The sequence below is a fragment of the Topomyia yanbarensis genome, chromosome 3 (assembly GCF_030247195.1).
Source record: "Topomyia yanbarensis strain Yona2022 chromosome 3, ASM3024719v1, whole genome shotgun sequence".
Taxonomy (NCBI): Eukaryota; Metazoa; Arthropoda; class Insecta; order Diptera; family Culicidae; genus Topomyia; species Topomyia yanbarensis.
Genome location: NC_080672.1, coordinates 184,983,237 through 185,001,110, shown reverse-complemented (window position 1 = coordinate 185,001,110; position 17,874 = coordinate 184,983,237). Strand labels below are relative to the sequence as shown.

General features: G+C 35.8%; 1 protein-coding gene across 1 annotated transcript in view; it reads left to right on the top strand.

Annotated features, from left to right (window-relative positions):
- LOC131687480 (WD repeat and FYVE domain-containing protein 3) overlaps window positions 1-17,874 on the top strand; it is a 1,208,520-nt gene that overhangs the window by 204,222 nt on the left and 986,424 nt on the right. Inside the window, exon 3 of the mRNA XM_058971572.1 lies at window positions 16,613-16,765. Coding sequence (XP_058827555.1) covers window positions 16,613-16,765 — 153 coding nt within the window. The remainder of the gene's footprint in view (window positions 1-16,612; window positions 16,766-17,874) is intronic.

Below are 17,874 nucleotides of genomic sequence, written 5' to 3'. Positions count from 1 at the left end.
GGGGCGTCTGGTGGAGAGGGCAAAAATAATCGACTTCGTTTTTATCCGTTTATTTGTTAGTATTGAGCCACTAGAAAGTCCTCCCGCAATCTCGGTAGCCACGCTCAACTTCTTTTGTTTTAAACAGCCATGCATTCCTCTACAGCATTTTTTTCAGTGATGTAATTTGATGTGAGACCCCTTAAATAGCGTTTTTCCCGAAACCGCGCTTTTTTCAAATTGGCGACCACGATAACTCAAAAACTAATTAATAAATTGACTTGATTTTTTTTATGAGGATGCCCAATTTGTGTAGCCTGTCGCTGAACGACAGAAAACTGAATAAAAAAATTTCTCCCTATAATTTAATGATACTTTTCAAGCAGTCAAATTCCTCTGAATGTACTGTTCAACTAACCCCAACTATTTGGCAAATAAAATAATCGTATGGAAATTTATTTACAAACAACTAGGCCTCCTCTTGAACTATCTTTCATAAACATAACTTCGTCAAAATCCTAAACAACTTTTACAGATGAGTTCAGATCGATTTCCAGTTGTTAACAAATTTGTAGACAATTAAATCATGCATCAGATTCTTACTGTTAGTGTTGTTTGAATGTCTAAAGCTCCATCTAGGAGCGGAAGTGTGAAATAGTTCCAATACGAAACCTATATTTCACAAAAAACTTAAAAAAAGTTTTATTCAGTTCGTTTATTTAATAGTCACAAATGCGTTAGCTTGGCGGTGCCAAATTCTTTTTTTAACATTTTGAATATCTTAAAATTAGAAGGTTACAATGCACAAATATTTTTTTTAATATTTAGAGGAACATTTTTTACAACGATCTTGAACAAAAAAAATATGATTCGATATACAAGATTCAATAATAGTTTTTTTACAAAGAAAAAAAATTACAGCTATCTTAAGACTAGAAATGTAGATACAAGAAGGGGAACAAGTTTTTTCCTTTCTCCTATAGAAAGGTTATGCAATCACTCTGAACATCGCCAAACTAATCCCGGCCCGGAGGGCCGTCTGGCATATACCATTCGACTTCGTCGTTCGAATTCGGCAAATGTCTGTGTATGTGTACCCTAATACATGGTGACAATGATTTATATGAAAAAAAATCACAACCTACACCCCCTAGCGTCGTTCCAAATCATGAAAAAATGACACTGTCCAAATTTGAGCGAAATCGGTTAACCCTAATCCCTCCCCCAACGAGCTTAAAGTTTGTATGGGATTTTTGGCCAAAATGTATGAGGAAACACTCACAGTTCACATTATCGCCCCTAGAGGTCGCTGTAAACTTCCGAACACGGACCTAGAAAGGAGTTAAGAAGATATGCCGAACAAGTTTGTCGAAGACTGCAAGACAATCCAACCAACTGTTAAAGAGTTATTAACGTTTAAAGTTGGATACTGCTGCTTAACATTCGCAAATGGCGTACTCCGCTTATCTCATATATGTGACCCACATGCAAAGCTGGGGCAAGGTTAGGAAAACTCATATATCTCTGAAACGACGAGAGATAGAAAGTTATGATGTTCCACAAAGTTGTAGAGAAATAAAAGGACTTTTTGGTTTCACTGGAAAGTTTCAGGATTTCTCCGCATGGTGGCGGTAATGAGCCAAGCAATTTAAAGGGAATGCTCCTATCTGTACAACGCTAAGAGATCGAGCATTTGGATGTTCTACAAAGTTGTAGAGTAGCACAAAATACTTTATTCTCTAATTTGAAAAATGCAAAATTCCACCACATGGTGGCGCCAGTGAGCAAAATTAATTCAAGGTAATTCGCCTATGTATACAATGGTAAGAAATAGTGCAATCTGACGTTCTACGAAGTTGTTGAACATTTCAAAGGCTTTCGTGTATAAATATAATTTAGGCCGCATAGTTGTGCTAACATCCATATATTATCGAGAATGAATATATTTTGATACACCTTTTGAATGTGAGATCATGAAAACATGGATTACCATTCCAGAGTACTAAGTAACTCATCAGTGACATTATTTTAAGGACCCCAAAGTAGGTTAATTAAATACCAATACCGCGCCGGAACCCTTCATACAATGAAGCTCCATTTTTATCGTGACTAACGACTTACCTTTCAATATACGGGCCCTTTTAAAAATTTCGGTAGGAAAGTCGTGTAAGGTTTGGTACGCTTATATCTTTTGCTGTACTGCATATAATTAATATTTTTTGCCATTTTGTCAAAAATAAGTTCAACAATGTTGTCATAACGAAAAACTGTTTTGAAAAATTATTCGAAAACTGCTCAGAAATGACGAAAAATTTCAGCTCATTTCGGTCAGACCCGTCAATATAATGCACCAACCGAATACTTAAATGATGATGAAAAAATTTTAAATATAGGTCCACTGTAGATTTGTTTCATTTTATGTTGAACTGTTTAGAGCGTACAGGGTCCTCAAAGGGCTGTACAATATCAAGAAGGAATTATTTGTGAGCTGAACACGGCTGGTGAATGAATCTGTTTGTGTTAGCAGAGGCAATTATTTTCATTTCTGATTAGAGGGTAGCATACACGACGAAAACCGGATTTTAAAACATTGCTCTCCAGCGTGACCATTTTCCAGTATGGTGTGTTACCTAATATCTATGCCATTCTGCCGTCAGGCGTTGGCAGGCGAAACAGTGCCGAGAAAACCAGAACCTGCCCTTTTCAGGACGACCATTGATGATGTGTTTTGATTTGATATTCCTTCTCTCTCTTTTGTTGGCGCATCAATTTTTTTTTTAAATTAAGCTACGACTTCTTTGAAAACAACACACACTTTCCTAACCATTGGTTTGTTTTATTATGAAAGACACAATAGGTAGGCCTTGCTGGTTTCTTGGGAGACATAATAATGGTTGAGGTCTGGAAGCATAGATCAATTTTGAAGTTCTGCGGACGACCTTCGTTGCAAACTGTTTTCGGGATGCTTTCCATCCGGTGGATTTACGAACTGTTTGGCACGGGTCATAGCACGAAAAATTCTACTTCGCTAATGCCGATGCTAGCTAGTAGCATAACGACGGTCAAATGAGTGATGAGGAAAACCGACCGACCGTTATATAGTCGCGCGAATATGCACTAGTATCGCTCACTCGCTCGTTTTCGCGTCATGTGTCTTTCCATTCCTTTCTGCTACTAATACTAGTATGAACAAAATGAATATACGTCTTTCCCTCACCTTCCATCCACTGACCAGTATTGCCACACTGCTTTTCATAATAGCCTTCCAACAATATTTTCAGCAAATGTTGCAGATTGGAGAAAAAAAAACATTTAGAAATTCCAAAAATATTCCCAAAAAACTATGTAGGGTAATTTCGATTGAGATGCCGCACTCTCTATATCTCGCATATAGGGTCAATTTTATACGGCAATATGATATTGTGAGTTTGTCTTTCGGGGAACTGCAACACTAGATATGTAAAAAAATCCTTATTATTAACTCACGAAATTGTATTAATGATTTTATGCGTCCAGTTGCATCATGCCCAAATAATAACTGAAGTTTTATAGCACGCTACAAGTGCAATCTAAGTTTTATCAGTGGCTATAAAACTATCATAAAACCACAATTATTACTAGGGTGGAGCGCCGAAAATTTTTCAGCACCACATTAAAATGTCGTTTTTCTTAAATCGTTCGATTTTTTTTGTGAATCATGTATCGGTTGAATAACTGGGACCTTTTAGAATGCATTCTGATCATGATCACGGTCGGAAAATATCTTCGTGCGGCATCTCTACCATACAATTGGGAGAGATGCCCATCAAAATTACGAGCACTCGATGGCGGAGGATGCGAAGCTAATATATATTTTTTCCACCTCGTAATGTCATTTAATGATAATTTGCGTCAGGTATGGGTTCTGGATAAGGTATATCCACAATCAACAGTGCCATATAGGATTCTGAATCAATTATCTATCTATTTAAACGGGCGATATGTATCTGAGTAATAGTTACTTCGGTTTATTCTTTAAAGTTTCAGGTACTAACATCAACGAGAGGTAAAAAATACTTTTGTTAACTATTTTGACGTAGGACTTACGTCTTTCTTTACTATACTGGGTGTCATTTCAAAATTTTCAAAACGGATGCGTTACGTACACTTTGAACCTTAATAACTTTTCTCCTACTTAAGGAATGACTAATTTTGTTTCATAAATCGAAAGGAAAACATTCAACACCTGCTATTGATACCTTGTTTGCTATGTAAAACTTGTTTAAATAGTTCAAAAGCTACTTTTAATGCGAATCAACATTAGTGCTAGAACCTATAAATATGGGTGTCACAGTTTTCCTTAAAGCCAGACGTGTCTAAGCCACAGAGCAGAACACACGTACGTGTGCTGCTCAACGAGAAGCTGCATTTGGACCACCAACCAAATCATAGCTACTGCCTTATCGCTGCCAACCAAGAACTGTCGTCGCCCTGCGTGAAATTCATCGCTCTCAGAAGTGGACAGAGTTACTAATTCGCAAGCTGCTCTTCCAGTGCCTGGTCCGTGAGATTGCACAGCATTTCAAAACCGATCTACTCCTCCGGAGCTCAGCCGTAATGGCCCTCTAAGAAGCCAGCGAGGCCTGCCTGGTTAGTTTGTTGGAAGGTACTAATTTGTGCGCTAACCATACCAAGCGAATAATCTCGGCATGAAACGGCGAAATAATATTCACAACAAACGGTCCTTATTAGGACCACAAAATCGTTCTCAGAAGAATTACAATTGAAATTTCCATTTCGTGCTTTGGAAAATAACTTCCCTCTTATCGGATTAGTTATTTTCTATAATAATATCCGAAAAATGTACGATAAAGCCAATAAACTGACCAATTGGACGGAAGCAAGAAAATACCTACAACAATTTGAGTCAGAAAAGTCACATTGACGGAAAAATGCTTCGATCGTTTCTAAGTATTTGGCAGCTGAAGTTGCCGATTTGTTTTCCAACGTCAATTATTTGCGCTGTGCTATACGGAACAAACAGATTTTTGCGCGATTTGTTCGGAAATAATCAAAACAATTGTGTAGTAGATTCCGTAGATTTTACCGTTAATTTTGATAGAAATGATTTTGTAAAAGCATTAATTAGCCGTGCTTTGATTGGTGGTTTTGCAAATCTTTCAAGAACATTAGTGAATGTGGCAACCCTGCTACTAAGCGAAAGCCACACCAAAAAGAATGATGAAAATATTTCCATTTGTCGCACAAAAGGATGGACTTCCATCTGCACTAAGAAGTTTATAAAAGAGATCGCATTGCGATATACAATGCTCATTCGATGTGAGCTGCGAAAGGGGAACGTTCGTGTATGTACGCAGCAGAAGCGAATTCGGGCAAGGTTCGAATCGTTAGAAAGGATTCTCGTCTGGTATCACCAAAAATAGTTATCTGCAAACCGTTCTTTTTAGGATGAAAACATAATGGAGAAAGAATTGAATTAGAAAGTTCCATTTAATAACTTGCATTGAGTTTGGGCCTGTCAAGTCTGCTGTACTTTATCAGTGACACATATAAACCAATGTTTATCGAATTAATCTACAAACCCGTAGGTTTTTGCAAATCTTTCAAGAACATTGGTGAATGTGGCAACCCTGCTACTAAGCGAAAGCCACACCAAAAAGAATTATGAAAATATTTCCATTTGTCACACAAAAGGATGGACTTCCATCTGCACTAAGAAGTTTATAAAAGAGATCGCATTGCGATATACAATGCTCATTCGATGTGAGCTGCGAAAGGGGAATGTTCGTGTATGTACGCAGCAGAAGCGAATTCGGGCAAGGCTCGAATCGTTAGAAAGGATTATTGTCTGGTATCAGCAAAAATAGTTATCTGCAAACCGTTCTTATTAGGATGAAAACATACTGGAGAATAAATTGAATTAGAAAGTTCCATTTAATAACTTGGATTGAGTTTGCGCTTGTCAATTCTGCTGTACATGTACCAGTGATTCATATAAGCAAATGTTTATCAAATTAATCTACAAACCCGAAGGTATTTGCAAGTCCTAGAAAATCAGTGAATGTGGCAATCTCATTCGACATGAAATCTCCAGTAAACATTCATTCAAAAAGTGCATTGGTTCAAATTATCCATGAATGTCATATGATATGCCCAAGTTTAGTCCTACGTCAACACCGCGGTTATGTCCCGGACATTACCCACTCCTAGTTTTTCAGTTTGTGATCACGGTGCGACGCCTCACCCGCAGAGGCGGCATCTCTCCCGCAATGATCTTTTTTAAAAATGTTCATTGAAATTTAATGATTTTTTTCATGTCAAATTTCATCATATATTGAATGATTTACTTTGATGCAGGACCGCTTTTTAGAAATGTGCGGCATCTCTCCCCAAATTATCCTATGCACAGAAGACGGCAAAGGAGTATACACATTGTTTTGCCATAATATTTCAATAAAATTCAAACAGTATTTCCACAGAGAATACTAACATACTAACTGCAGAAGTAGCTATTTTCTTTTAAAAGTAAATAAGTAATTAAACCAAACATGGATGGGTAACGTCTGTGACATATCGGACATGTTGTTTGAAATCTAGTGATATTCAACAGAATCTTTAGATTGGAAATAACATATTTGAATGGAAATTTTCAAATTATTCTTTATTATAATTATAGTGGTTCGGAAAAGAACTATTGATGGTTGTACTGAGTTTAAAGATCGTTGGATGCTGAAGAATTCTCAGCATGATATGATTGGTGTTGGTGTAGGTTATTAACCAGTTATAATTTTATCATGTGTTGTGTGTTGCAGATTTCAAATTAAACCACTGGATCAATCAAATCAAAAAATTTGAAAAGTCCGAAATATATCTCCCACTTTCTACATTCATGTTTTTTTTACCATACAAAATAACCCTTATAAGCGCCAAAACTTTTTAAAATGTCCGAAGTAAGTGTCACTCCGGTTATGTCACAGACATTACCCACCCATCTTTTTTATTCAAACAAAAATTCAGAACAGTTTAGAAGGAGCCCCAAACCACTGGTAAAGTTTGGTTTTGTTCTGCTCCACAGTCGTAATCATTAGAAAAATTCGGTGTGTAAAAAATCTTTCAAAGCCTCAAACGAAACTTTTATTTAAAAAAATGTTCCCAAAATTTGGTCCTTCAGAACATTCATTTTACATTATAGATATTTTTGGAGGGGCGGATCCAGAAAAAAACTTCGGGAGGGTTTGTGAAATTTCGATTCGATGCCTATATTTTGCTTTGACATAAGATCTCGATGTTTCATGCATTTTGAAATCTTTCGGCGTCAATAATTATAATTAAATTCCGATTAGAAACGGTTTTAATCCATCTAACAGTGTGATGATACATTTCTTATAACTCTTATTGCTTTCTTCGGGTATTATATCGATTAAGAACATTTACTGAATTTTCCCAAAGGGGTTATATATGTTGTGCTGAGTCAAAAAATTCGAAAAACAAATTTTCGAATAGATTTGCAGTTCATACTCATTAGCGTTTACTCAAATTCCCAACGCGGATGAGAACTAAGCATTGAAATTTCAGCTCTTGATATCTCACTATCCTCAAGTGCATGCGTGCATAGTTCAAACTTTAGTTCGATATCGACTTTTTCTAAAAATGACATCCCAGTAGTATCTTTGATTTGAATTATTATCCCTAATCCTAATGCCAAATAAAAAACTCTCCAAAAACCGTTAGGGAAAATCATTATCATTATTGGAATTTTCTTTTTCACGAAACTTTTCGATAACCTTCCGTCACTTCTATTAAAAATTTTCGATTACTATAAATTTACTTTTTTATTTCGACTATGTTAGTCATATTTTCTTTTTTACATTTTAACGACATTCAATTAGCTAGAGATTACTGGGTATGGAAAGTTATGAAAATAAGAGCCATAGTACTCAAGAGAAAGAGCAAGGATGTGGAGTAAACAGATCGGAAAACTAGAAGTGGCAGTGTCGGTTGTCACGGTAAAGATAGACTTGTCTGTCTATATCAGGACACATGCTAGTAAACTCGGGTGGTTCGTAGTTATGCTGCCTAAGCTCGATCCTCATTAACAGAAGACACAAATTAAGCCCGTACGATATTAAGCCTGTTCTAATAACCCTGCCACTTCTTCGATCTGTTTACTTCACATCCTTGCCCTCACTTGAGTACTATGGCTCTAATTTTCATAACTTTCCCTACCCAGTAATCTCTATACTGTTATGATAAATCTCTTCTACTGTTCATAAATAATAAAATTTACATTTTATCCAAAGCTTGAGTTTGTGAAGCTCACAATTAAAAGTGATTTAAAAAAAATAGATTAAGGAACATTTCGTAAATATCATTTTATAACTTGATATACTCCCTACACTTAGTATTCATGACTGTAATGAAGTTGTTTTAAATGATAGTCTCAACAAATTCGCTAAAGACACGAACTCTGTTACAATTTTTTTTTAAATTATTTCTCCACAATATTAAAACTTCAAAGAGGGCGTTTTGGACAGTAAGTTTACATCAAACTTCCACCAAATCGAATTTCTGGCCACGCCACTGACTCCAAGTAAATAGAAACAAAGGCGTTCAACACTCGTCCTCAAGAAACTTTTTCGAATACTGTCTATCAATTATAATACATTGAAGACCCGTTTTGATCAGGCCCCGATTTAGTCTGCCCCCATTTTATCAACCTTATGTTTGATGGACTCTAGCAGACGAACAAGGCTGAACGCTATTGAGAGTATGAACTTTAAATTGATTCAAAAAAACTTTTTTCGATTTTCGGGCTTAGCGCAACATATATTTATTTAACCACTTTGGGAAAATTTAGTTTTCCCCACGCAATACATTGATGGAAAAATTTGGATATGTTGTCAATAGAGCAATAATTCGTTTGTATGTCTATTTTATGGGCCATTTTCCGCTTATTAATTTATTTGGTTTAGCATTTGAGATTTCAAGCACTGATGTTGTCCTATGCTGATTTGAACGATTCTCTGAGCCCTGCCACTATCCCATGTAGTATGTGTTATCAAAAACATCGCGAAGCATCAAGTTATAAATGTTCTCTATCTATATTACATACGAAGAGAGTGATAAGAGTGATACAAAATGTATCATCACACTGTTAGGTGGATTAAAAACGTTTTTATATGAAAGTTCTCATAACTTCGAAACGAAAAAAGTTTGGTAGTCAGTTAATGTTTTAAAGGAAATTATGCGCCCTAAAATAATCTTCAAGTTGTCCAAAGGGTACTTCAGTGTAAAATAAGAACTACAAAAGTTTTAGAAATAAAACCGTTTTTTAAGCCTTCGGAAGTCGCGCAAGTAACCCAATGAACGAGCAGCCGCTGGTGCGCCAACACAGTTTTGCTAGCTTTGTTAGCTGGCGGAAGGTTACAGAACACCCTGAAGTTTACATTTGGTTTTCTCGTGCAATGAAAATTACAAAAGCTAGCGCTTGCATGTCTTCAGCAAATTTGTTTAAAATGTGTTTCTCTACAACTTCTACATCGAACACTAAAGTTCTATCTTGAACCGTTAAAAAGTTCAGTTTTAAAAATTGCTAAAATTAGAATCACCCTAGCATCTGTTTAATCAAAAAGAAGGGCATTGCAAAGTACAACAACTTTTTCAAACATGTTGTAAGGCTAAGTCATTTAATTTTAGCAAAAAGTTAAAATTGCTGCTAAATTCACATTCTAGACAACTGTGTTGTGGGAGCATATTGAATGATATTCTACACAGTATTAGAATCTGGACAAACGTTTTCTTTCGATTTCGAATTCTTCTGCATGTATTCCAAAGAGTACCCAAAGATGTGTCTCTTGACAAGTAATCCACAAAGTGTCTCAAGAAGCTGTTCATTTTAACACGGCGTGAACAGTCAATTTGCTTTGCCAAATAGTATATTTTTCAAATAACTTACATGTATCAACATGGCGTAAATGAAATTATTTAGAAGCGATTTGTTTAGTTTCATATACATCATGCTGCCTGATTCTAATTTTTATAACGAGACACGATAGCCTTTGAAATACTCTATAACTTCGTAGAACATCAGATTGCACTATCTCCTACCATTGTATAGATAGGCGAATTACCTTGAATTAATTTTGCTCACTGGCGCCATCATGTGTTAGAATTTTGTATTTTTCAAATGAGAGAATAAAGTATTTTTTGCTACTCTACAACTTTGTAGAGCATCTAAATGCTCCATCTCTTAGCGTTGTACATATAGGAGGATTCCCTTTAAATTGCTTGGCTCATTACCGCCACCATGCGGAGAAATCCTGAAACTTTCCAGTGAAACCAAAAAGTCCTTTTATTTCTCTACAACTTTGTGGAACATCATAACTTTCTATCTCTCGTCGTTTCAGAGATATATGAGTTTTTCCTAACCTTGCCCCACCTTTGCATGTGGGTCACATATATGAGATAAGCGGAGTACGCCATTTGCGAATGTTAAGCAGCAGTATCCAACTTTAAACGTTAATAACTCTTTAACAGTTGGTTGGATTGTCTTGCAGTCTTCGACAAACTTGTTCGGCATATCTTCTTAACTCCTTCCTAGGCCCGTGTTCGGAAGTTTACAGCGACCTCTAGGGGCGATAATGTGAACTGTGAGTGTTTCCTCATACATTTTGGCCAAAAATCCCATACAAACTTTAAGCTCGTTGGGGGAGGGATTAGGGTTAACCGATTTCGCTCAAATTTGGACAGTGTCATTTTTTCATGATTTGGAACGACGCTAAGAAGTGTAGATTAGTAATTTCAAAAATGGTCGTTTTATTGTCACCCTATGGTAGATGCTTAGGATCGGATTGACGGCGGAAAATCCTTCAAAAGTGATCAGACCATCGACCTGCTCTCGCTTTGAATTCATTTTTTGCAGGCGTGGTAAAGCTGACCGCAGTCACATAGTGGCACTCTGGTGCTAGTCGGCTCCAAAAGGAAGGACAGGGAACTTCTAAAAACAAGAAATAAAGAATAAGGGCTAGATTAGGATATTTGTCGTTTTAATAAAAAGTTAGATGAGAGACATATAGGGAAGATCGCGACTTGCCAGGATATCCCGAACTGGAACATCGGTCGGTCCACCTCGGGCCAGAAGGGAATCCTTTAACTGTGATCTGGCGCCACAATACCCGGCGCACACCCAGACAACCTTTATTACAAGCGCACCGACTACTCTCTGTGAGCACAATATGCCGCAAATGCGCATAGTGGTTGGACATAAGCCGGGACATCACACGTATTAAATCCCGACCCACATTCACCCCCCTATACCAAGGCTTCGTTGATACCTTTGGGATTAACAAATGTAACCATCGTCCAAGTTCCCCATTGCTTCACGAGTTTTGCCAACTGTCGAGTGTCCTCTGATGACAAATACAGAAAAATTCGTTGAAGCAAATTGGTCTTTCGTAGATATCACCTTCTAATGTGCCCACCTTTGCTAAAGAGTCGTCCTTTTCTTTACCCGGAATAGAGCAATCTGGTAAGATTTTTCAGATAACTTGCGCAGAGACTCCCATATCTTCCCCGGAAAATACGGGAATTGCGTTTTAGGCTTCACCGCACGAAGAGCCTCGATAGAGCTGAGGCTGTCCGAAATGATGAAGTAGTGATCTGTGGGCAGAGTCTTGATGATGCCACGGGTGTACTGAATAGCAGCTAATTCTGCGACGTAAACTGAAGCGGAATCATTAAGCTTGAATGAAGCGGTGATAGTATTATTGAAGATAACGAAGCCAATGGACCCATGGAGATTTGATCCGTCAGTGTAGAACATTTTGGCACAGTCGACTTCTCGGAATTTACCACAAAATATATTGGGGATCACTTTAAAAAAGTTGTTCTGGACCCCCCGACGGATTATTTTAATGTTAGTTGCAAATGAAAGGGGGAAGTCGATTCTTTCATATCGTTAAGTTTCAAAGATACTGATTTTTTGGAAAAAAAATTATCTACCAAACAAACCGTGAATGTGTATGCAAAGTTTGAAATAAATTGGTTAAAGGGTTACGTATGTTGAGAGGTGGGGAAAAAGGGAAAAGTTTGAAATTTTATAAATGTATGTAGCCATATCTTTATGAAATACATGTACGTCTTGCGTGGTAGAATGTCCAATTTGCAAAATCCACTTGAGAACATAAAAATGTTAATAATTGTCGAAGTTATAGCAATTTCCGCAAAACGCGTTTTTTCAAAGAGGTTTGCCGTGACTACGATTCCAGTCCAACAGCTCAACTGAAAGCATAAAACTTTAAAACATCCATTAGTATATGTACCTGTGGTGTCCTTGAGCGATTGATTAAAAACTTTTTTTTCTTCTTTTTGGAAACGAGGACGATATTGGAAAATCACTAAAAAATTCATAGCATTAATATAAAAATTTTGACGATAAATGGAATCGTTCAAGGACTTGGAAGTTTTATTTCGAACAAGCTAAAAGAATGTTTTGAAATCGGTTAAAAACTTTCGCGGCAATCGTAGTCACAGCGAAGACGTTTTTGGGAAACATAATTTAAAGATAATCGCGTTTATAGTTCCAAGTATAATCCACGCCTCCGCAAGGGAGCAAGATGAAAAACTCTATAACTTTGCGTCTACTGCTCCGATCTCTATAAAAAATTGAGATAACATTTTTAAGAACATAAACGTTACAATAGAAGAATAAAAAAAATTCGAATTTTTGCGACCTCAACATATGTAACCCCTTAAGTAGTTCTTGAATGGCAATTTACACCGCAAATCGTGTTTTTTCCAGAGACGTTCCACAAATAGTTTCGTCACCGAGTCGCTTGTCGATATTTTGCATGGAAAATTTAAAGAATGTTATTGAAATGATGTAATATAATGTATAAAAGTTTCGATCGATTCGCTTCACCTAAATTTCTAAAAAAAATCGCAGAGAGGTGTTTTTTACATTGAAACCATTATCCTTCCCTTAAGCAGTGTTTTAGTTGGTGTCGTTTCCGTTTCATCTGCAATTGTAGTGAGTGATTCTGACAGAAAGCTCTTCCGAGAATCCAGTTCTACTGTTCCAGTTGAACAAATCTCAAAAAATATATACATTTAAAGCGCCAGGTGCTGGCTCGTGCTCGATTGGAATGACACTGACAGATAAATAGCAAACAAACGATAGAGAATCTTTATCCAGAGGGATTCAGCGTCGTTAAGAAATAACTGCTGCATTTCAATGTATTGATTTAAGAGTGCACCTGTATGACGTTTGAACTAATTTAAATTTTGAATCCTTGTAAAGTGGAGCCGGAAAATGAATCGGAATGTTGTCTGGTTCTAGCTCGTATCCCGTCTACAGTGACTAGTTAGAATCGGTTGTGTCACTAGAGTCGGAATACTAACTAGAACCAGTCAGAAGTTCGGATCATTTTCCGGCTGGACTTTACTGGGCTCATGTATATCAAGAGCACTCTAAGCCTCTCTAAGGCGTACAATAGAAACAAAATATGTTTGGTTACATTTCGAATTGAAGGATGGCTTGTGGACCCTTTTTTGAAGTATTGAAGCGTGATCTTTGACCTGTGTGGTCCTCTTTTGAAGTAATATCGATTTTTTTCTGAATCTCAATCGAAGACTTGCAACATACATTGAAAATTGAAAAACAACATAAATTGAAAAGCAACATAAATTGAATGACTGCAACATAAATTGAAATTCGAGAATTGAAAACTTCGTAAGACCCGAACCGGAGAATTTCAAAATTCGAAAATCCGACATGAACCAGAAAATTTATAATTTAAGAAATTCCATTTTAGATATTTAATTTTGGGCACCCAAGCTGAATCCTAGGCTCATCTAAGAATTATAGAATCACTCGATTCAGAGTAGCACGTCATATTTAACCAAAGTAGCACGTCGTACTTAACCAAAATTTCTAATTTTTTATCGAAAACCATTCCTGCAAGAGTAGTTTTGTATAATATTGACTGCTCACACGACGTCGCCCGCGTTACTGCTTGGTACGGTCAAACTTGTGTCGAATGGTGTCAATCAAGATACTCTAACGTTTTCTTGATATCGCATCATTAGTATTAGTAGGGACGATCGTCTATGATGGGGTATATACTTTCATTCATGCTTCAGATAGTACGGTATTCGCGCCACTAGAGATGCTTCGACATCTCGAATAGAGTTTTCGGAACGACTCCAAACTTCTACAAATCCCCTAATGTCTTCAACACAGCACACAATATTTTTACGCTTCGTGTATTTTCATGAAGGAATCCAAAATTTTCATGAAGGAATATGTACCACCGATTTGATAGTTGCGCCTTTACTTCATGTTTTGTCCAATACAATGATATTCTTAAAGTGATATTGCGTCAAAATGAAATGAAATAACTATATGGTGCCAAAAGATTAATTAAAAAACTCATTAAGGGGTATTGTATAGTAGTAATTTCTGAAGTGCCCCCCCCCCCATTTTTCACAAAGTGGTGAATTTTGCAAAACATGTTTTAATTTTATTGTTTAGGTACCCCCAAACATCTTCGTGAAATATTTTCTCGTTATTCGAAATATTTCCAATAGTTTTAGTTAATTGAAAATTTATTCACCTTTTTACTATAATATTTTTTACAACTAAAGCTTAATTTCGAATTGCACCAAACTTCACTGAGGGTTCAACAAATGTTTAGTCTAGAAAATGTCGAAAAAAGTTTTAACAAATGTTAACTATTTCTACTATTTTTTAAACAATTTTTCAAAAAAATGCGGTTTTAAATGGTTTCTTCACGCGATATTCATACCGTTTAAGTTGTAAAATGTTGCATATTTTATCAGCTTTCAATTCCAAGAAAAAAAGTTTTGAGCAAACATAAGGTTTTTAAAATATTTGGTTTTTTGTGTTACCCGGCATGCGAAAAACAACGCGTGAGCGAAACAGTCGCTGCTCGCCACGGCACGCTTGGACCAACATCGCATGAGCGAGTCGGTGGGAGCTCGCCAAGTCTCTGACCACATCAAATGCAAATCTAGAGAATGAGTTTCGTTGCGATAGTCTTATCGATAATACTCAGTGTAACACATCCTGTGTCATCTGAAAATTTGCCATCTAATTTACCTTCATCAATTGTTATTGTATTTCCAGGACAAGCTTTTTTGCTGAGAAGCGTGAATTTCATAGTGCAAAATAGAGAATCAATATTTTTCAAATAACTCTTCGTCCAATCAAACCATTGTAATTTTATTATAATTTTACAAACAGTATAATGTATAATCAGTACGAACTAGCTCTATACGCGATAGTTTATTTATTGCTTCATTGAAGATCTGTTCTTGCTCACGGGAGAAAAACCATTTCTTTAGCATATGTAAATATCAATTCGATTGTATATTTGCAATCCAATTTTCATTTATTTTAATTTATGCGTATCAACGGAAAGATTTTCCCTCGCACATTGGTTATGTTTTTTATTTATTTAATACAAAGAATTACTGCACTCTTCCGGGTGACCTGTCAACCACAGAAATATAACTTATTTCAACAAACGAAAACGATGAAGTAATAAACAGTACGTAAAACAATTTAAACAGTATGTATGTATCAAGTGTAATCGCACCAACTGGTCTCCTAAAACTGATTGATTGAGTCCGTCACACGCCATTTGTCAACCGAAACTCATTATTGCCAACTTTTATACTTGTCTAAACGTGTCGCGGAGCGTACGGCAGGTTCGCTAGTGCAATGTTGGTCCAAGCGTGCCGTTGCGACCAGCGACTGTTTCGCTCGCGCGCTGTTTTTCGCATACCGGGTAACACAAAAAATCAAATATTTTAAAAAGTCATGTTTGCTCAAAAAAATTTTTTCTTGGAATTGAAAGCTGATAATATATGCAACATTTTACAACTTAAACGGTATGAATATCGCGTGAAGAAACCATTTAAAACAGCATTTTTTTAAAAAAACTTTTTTCGACATTTTCTAGACTAAATATTTGTTAAACTACCAGTGAAGTTTGGTGCAATTCGAAATTAAGCTTTGGCTGTAAAAAATGTTATAATAAAAAGGTGTATAAATTTTCAATTAACTAAAACTATTAGAAATATTTCGAATAATAACAAAATATTTCACGAAGATGTTTAGGGGTACCTAAACAATAAAATTAAAACATGTTTTGCAAAATTCACCACTTTGTGAAAAATGGGGGGGGGCACTTCAGAAAATTTTACTCATTAATAGTGATATTTTATTCACCTTTTTGGGAAAACGAACGAATGCACTAATAATGACACTAACTTTAACATACTTTACTTTTAAAAAAATGAAGGCAAAAAATATGATAAATGGCATGCTTTTGAAGTTGGAGCTAGTGTAAGACAAAAATTGACCAATACATGCAAATTCAGAAGATTGTATATTGCATACAATAGCAAATTGTATGTGGTGCCACTCTACGCATAATTGTCTCATATGAATAGGGAATCGTATAGCACATAGGACACGTTTGTTATCATTCTGTCGTTCTGGTCGGTGTATGTTTGTGCCTAAACTGAGCCGTTAACGAAAAGATAGCTTGTTCCTTTGTTATTGTAATAAACAAATAAACGATAATTAATTATTGCTTTATGATTGCAGGTTATGACACACGCTTCGATTCCATCAACACTTGTTAAGTGTCTGTACTTGTTTTTTGATCTGCCAGAGTTAACAGATGACGACAAAAACACCATCGATAGAAAATATACTAGTAAAGGAAGACGATTGTTACTTCAAAAAATGTTTGTACAGGTACAGCTAGTCGTAAGATTTTGTTGTTGTTTCATACACTGCCTTTTCCTAAAAAATAAGCTTGTCACGATAGGGCGAAGCTCGCGATTTGGCGGATTTAAATTGTATATGGAAGAGTATAAGATGTAATTTAATATTGTTGGCATTTTGGGAATGGGACCATCGACTGGTAACACAAATCGTCCAAACGAAGACAAATGCATATATGCAAATGCACACACACACACACACATATATATATATATATATATATATATATATATATATATATATATATATATATGTATATATATATATATATATATATATATATATATATATATATATATATATATATATATATATATATATATATATATATATATATATATATATATATATATATATTTATATATATATATATATATATATATATATATATATATATATATATATATATATATATATATATATATATATATATATATATATATATATATATATATATATATATATATATATATATATATATATATATATATATATATCTCATTTTGCTTTTCACGCTATTTTATCGTTTTTGTAGCATCTAGTTTTTTAAATTTTATAGAAGTTTTAGGCTTAGGGTCATTCGTCTCTTTTTCGGGTAGAAACATTTCTAACCCTATATCCGGGGTTCAGGAATCAGGAATCAGAATATATTGGCTCAAATGGCACGTTCCCCGTACATAGTCGGGGATTTGTGCCTTGCCGTATGTTTTCATCATTTCCTGAGCGGAAGGAAAGGACAAGGACGTGTGGGGAAGTAGAATTGGAAGGGTGGGAAAAATAACAGCACAAAACAAAAATAAACAACAGGTAAGTTAAACTCACAAGTAGTTCAACTTGCCTGCGAATAAGCCTAAAGCTCTTTACCACATTGGATAAGAAACTTTAGTATGTCTCTGAGTTTCAGTCGACCAAACATGGTTTCGTCTATATAAGGACGGCTGAAGACTCGAAATCGCAATTGCGCTATCGCTGGACAGTTGCATATCAGATGATATGAGGTTCCGTAGTCGGATTCACAAAGATCACATGAAAAAGACTCAGCGCGCTGAATAGTTGCCATGTGATAATTGAGTTTGCAG